Source organism: Vanellus vanellus (genome assembly GCF_965231255.1).
Source record: "Vanellus vanellus genome assembly, chromosome: 18".
Lineage (NCBI taxonomy): Eukaryota > Metazoa > Chordata > Aves > Charadriiformes > Charadriidae > Vanellus > Vanellus vanellus.
The window spans coordinates 11,096,854-11,100,880 of record NC_138923.1 but is presented as its reverse complement, the minus strand read 5'-3'; the positions used below and the strand labels follow the sequence as shown (position 1 = coordinate 11,100,880).

General features: G+C 41.5%; 1 protein-coding gene across 1 annotated transcript in view; it reads left to right on the top strand.

The window, feature by feature from the left end:
* Positions 1–3,557, top strand: part of TTLL11 (tubulin tyrosine ligase like 11) — a 51,727-nt gene extending 48,170 nt beyond the window's left edge. Inside the window, exon 9 of the mRNA XM_082492604.1 lies at positions 2,587–3,557. Coding sequence (XP_082348730.1) covers positions 2,587–2,876 — 290 coding nt within the window. The 3' untranslated portion in view covers positions 2,877–3,557. The remainder of the gene's footprint in view (positions 1–2,586) is intronic.
* The last annotated feature ends 470 nt before the right edge of the window (positions 3,558–4,027 follow it).

The following is a 4,027-nucleotide window of genomic DNA, read 5'->3' as shown; positions in this document are numbered from 1 at the left end:
CTAATATTCCCATCTCGAACAACAGCAACTAGAAATTGGTTCCTAACCATTTTTGAGCCATTTGTATAGCGAGGAAACACAGTTGGAGTATTCTTGAAGCTTTTATACCACTGTTCCTTGTGGCAAATCAGAGGAGGTAATTCACTACTAACAGTGGTTCACTGGTATAAACTGGCATGCTGGTCACAGAGCTGCAAGCTCACGTCTCCCAGAAATTATTTAAAATATATTTTTATATAAGAAGCTGAACATGGGCATCGGTGTATATACTCCTGCATCTTTTTTTTTAAATGCTAAAATAGCAGAAGAATCAAAAGTCTCCAAGATGAGACTGACTTTTGTATTTGTTATCCCACACCTGTAAAATACATCTGTAGTTCCCTCCTGCATAAACATCAAGAATCTCAGTGATACACATAATATTGTGAGAGTGTGGTCAGGTTATGACAGCAGTAAAATTATTTGTACATAACCTTTTTTTTGAATATTTGAACGTGCTTCAGAAATGTTAATGAGGCTTATATTTGTATGAAATAGGTAAGTATTATTTTGTCTTGCTTGAACATAGGTATCCTATAATATCCTGTAGAGTTTGTGTATAGGAATTCAGATTAGATAAGGCAAAAGGAGAGTAAAGTAAAATAGACTGTTCACATGGCTGATGGAAAGAATAAGTCCAGACCTAAGATTAAAAAGGGAAAAAATGAAGGTGTAGTGCAGAGGAGATAATATGGTTCGTTATACATGAACTCCTGCACTACTTTAGGTAGGTTAGGGTCACCTTAGTTTCACAGCTGTGTAAAATTTGAGTATTTGCATTTAGCATTTCGGTGTGGGTATAAGTCATTTATGTGGTTAGCTGATAGAATTTCGCTAGCAAAAATAAAAGAAATGCAAGTGAATCTTCAGGCTTTCAGAAATTAAGAGATTCGTTGAGTGTCTCAATGAACCAGATGTTTTCTAGATGTTAAACCACAAAATACTCCACCTTTTCTGTTGGCTTTGCCTTTGGCCCACTTCCAGCTGTAACCAACACAGTCACTATTTCTGTTGTTGTAAAACACCAGCTTCTAACTTTTTTTTTTTTTTCATTAAATGCTTCACATGAGTATCACTTCTGGGGGAGAAAGTGTATATGCTACCAAAGGTGCTTTCCCTGCCTGCAGCTCACCGTGACTGATAAAATAATTCTCTGAGCTGGCAGCTGCTGCTTTCAGATAACCCAACAATTCCTTTGCGACTGTTTGACAGCCGAGATCGTGAGCGACCCCAGCTGCAGCCGTGGTTGAGAGAAATTATACTTCCGAATGTAATTGTAATATTTTGAAAAGGTGCCTTTTCCTGCAGCATCAATAAGCCAACATTAAGTTAAAAAACCCAAATCTTTCAATGTCAGCCTAAAATAATAATCTTAAGTGTATGTTCAAACTGGGAGAGCCAGTTAAAGCACAAAGCAGCTATAACTGCTCCTCGTTGCTGCCGTTCTGCACAGCCGATTGTGGTCTGGCTTCTTAATTAAGAATTTAAGTAGATTTTACTTTAAAGTTTTAAATGCAGTAATTAGCGTTAAACATGCAGCCCCTCTTGCCATTGGCTGTGGTAATGTGTTATTAGTAAGATGTGATCAAGCAACACCTGAAGAGTCTGTGCTGCAGCCTGAGGTTTCTGTGGGGCGCTTCTGTTTGGGAAGGGGCAGAGAAGAGAGTTTTATTATAGCAGAGAAGTTTTTGGCACTGCGCCGCTTTCCCTTCATACCCACTTCGACTGTTTTTCATTCGGTTGAAAAAACCCCTAGTGCAGAGTTACTGGATATGGCTGAAAAATGGCCTCATCGCCGCCCATTGAAGGCTGAGGGTTCGTACCGAGCACAGTCTCTGCAGAAGGAAAGCGACACTTCAAATAAACTCACTTCTGCGATAAGGTGATACTTGGTAACGAGGTTACCTTTATAGTGCTACAGACTGAAATACCATCCTGTTTCAGTAGGTCTACATTTGAACTTTTGGGTTTGGTTCATCTCTAAAAATACAAGGTTTAAATTGACCCGATTTGGGTGCCGATACAAACTTGGTTTTCTCTGCAGGTGGATTGTTTTCCTTGCAGCTCAGCATGTTACTGCGTCTCTGATTCTGTTTCAACTTAATATTTGAGGCAGCAGAAATCAAGGCTGATGTTACGCCAATTTAATTGCACAACATCTTAAAATCAGCCGTCGCTGTCCCGGTTTGCCTCCGGATGCCGGGCTGCGGGGCAGGCTGATGGCTCAGCGACAGTGTCCCCCTCTGTGTCCCAGCCTGGGCGTACCCTCTACTGAAACTCTAAATGAGCTCATGGGCATGTTACATCCAAATAAAACCTTGTCTTTTGGTTTTTGAAGGACAGGCAATTTCTTTTCCTAGCTAGCATTCTAGATGGCTGCTGTTTAATTTAAAAGCCGTTAACTAACACAATTGTATGTGTCCGTACCCAGCACGTACCCGTTTGACCTTGGTGCTTAGGGAACAAGAGAGATCGGTATGTTTAAAGAATGCAGTTTGCTGGAGAACACTGTGCTGTGAATCTCCTATAAACACCTTTTCCTTGCAGGAATGTGTTTGCAAGCCTTTGTCGAAGCTTTCTTCTGCCTGGCTCAGAAAAAATACAAGTCCCTCCCACTTCATGAGCAAGTGGCATCGCTGATCGATTTTTGTGAGTATCACCTGGCTGCCCTGGATGAAAAGCGCCTGGTTTGTGGCCGGGGGATCGTGGAGCGACGAAGTGCAGTAGTTCCTTGTCAGACAGATGGGCTTCACCTTACACCAGCTACGCATACGCCCCTCCTGAGTCGCGCCGCCACAGCTGGTAAATTTGCAGATTATAGAAATCATCGCTATTAACGGTGCTAATTCACCAGGACAAAACTGAGAATTAATCCCCAGGTACGTACGTGTACTGCAGGAGGAGAGACAGACTCTTGAATTCCGTCATCTGATAGTCACAATTATTTATTTCAGCTTTTTTTAATTTATGCTCTTCAAAAAGTCTACCGCAGGGTCCCGTTCTCAGATAATGATCCTGGCAATGGCTGTGTATTTACCTCTCTGCTGGACCTATAGCACACCTCGTGACAAACTGTGCTTTCATCCCGAGTGTACGGAAACCCATGTGTGACGACAAGGACCAAAATACAGCGGGATGGTACCTGGTGTCATGGGGTTGGTTGTGCTGATGGAGAGGCACGCTCGTACCGAAGGAATTACATTGCTTTGTATGCACTGGATGTGTCACGGAAACCAAGTAAGGAGCTGCCGTCCCAAATACCAGTTGTGGACTTTGGAAAACTGAAACCTGGAATTACGTTTGTGGTCAGACTTCAGGCTTTGACCCTCTTCTTCCACGGCTTGGACTGCACGTGTTGGAATTAATACAGATTTGATCATTGTCTATGTACTTATTTTTTAAAGTTGGTCTTAAAACACTGAAATCACATTTTGCCGTCTGCTTCTTTGTACATGTATTTGCCATGACAAGTACTGTTAGTTTTTTAAAGAAAACCTAGAGATGTTTATCCTTTTGCTTCCACAGAACCAATAAGCTGACACTTATTCACAGAAAAAATTTACTTCATGAAGTCAAATTTGGTGAATCAAGTGGTGGTTTTGTCTTCAGGTACTAAGCACTGCTTCTGCGAAAAGCTTTACAGTGTGAAGGCCGAAGAGTCCATGTAAACTCCAGTGCAACCAATCCTGGCACTGACTTTAGGCTAAACTAATGGTATTCTAGGTTTGCCTATTTTTCGCCATTTGCGTGCTTGTCACCCAGTTTGGACCTGGAATAACATCTAGAGCAGATTTGTTTGTCTTTGCACATATTCTTAATTTCTCCCCTTAAATAATAGTATAAGTCTGTACAAATTAGATCTATATTATTTATCAGGATATTTTGTGAAGGATGCTGGACTGTACCACTGGAGTTGTACAGAGTAGTCTTTATTTTTCAAGACTTCCATAATCACACTCCTCTCGCGGGGGCCGAAGCAGAACTTGAG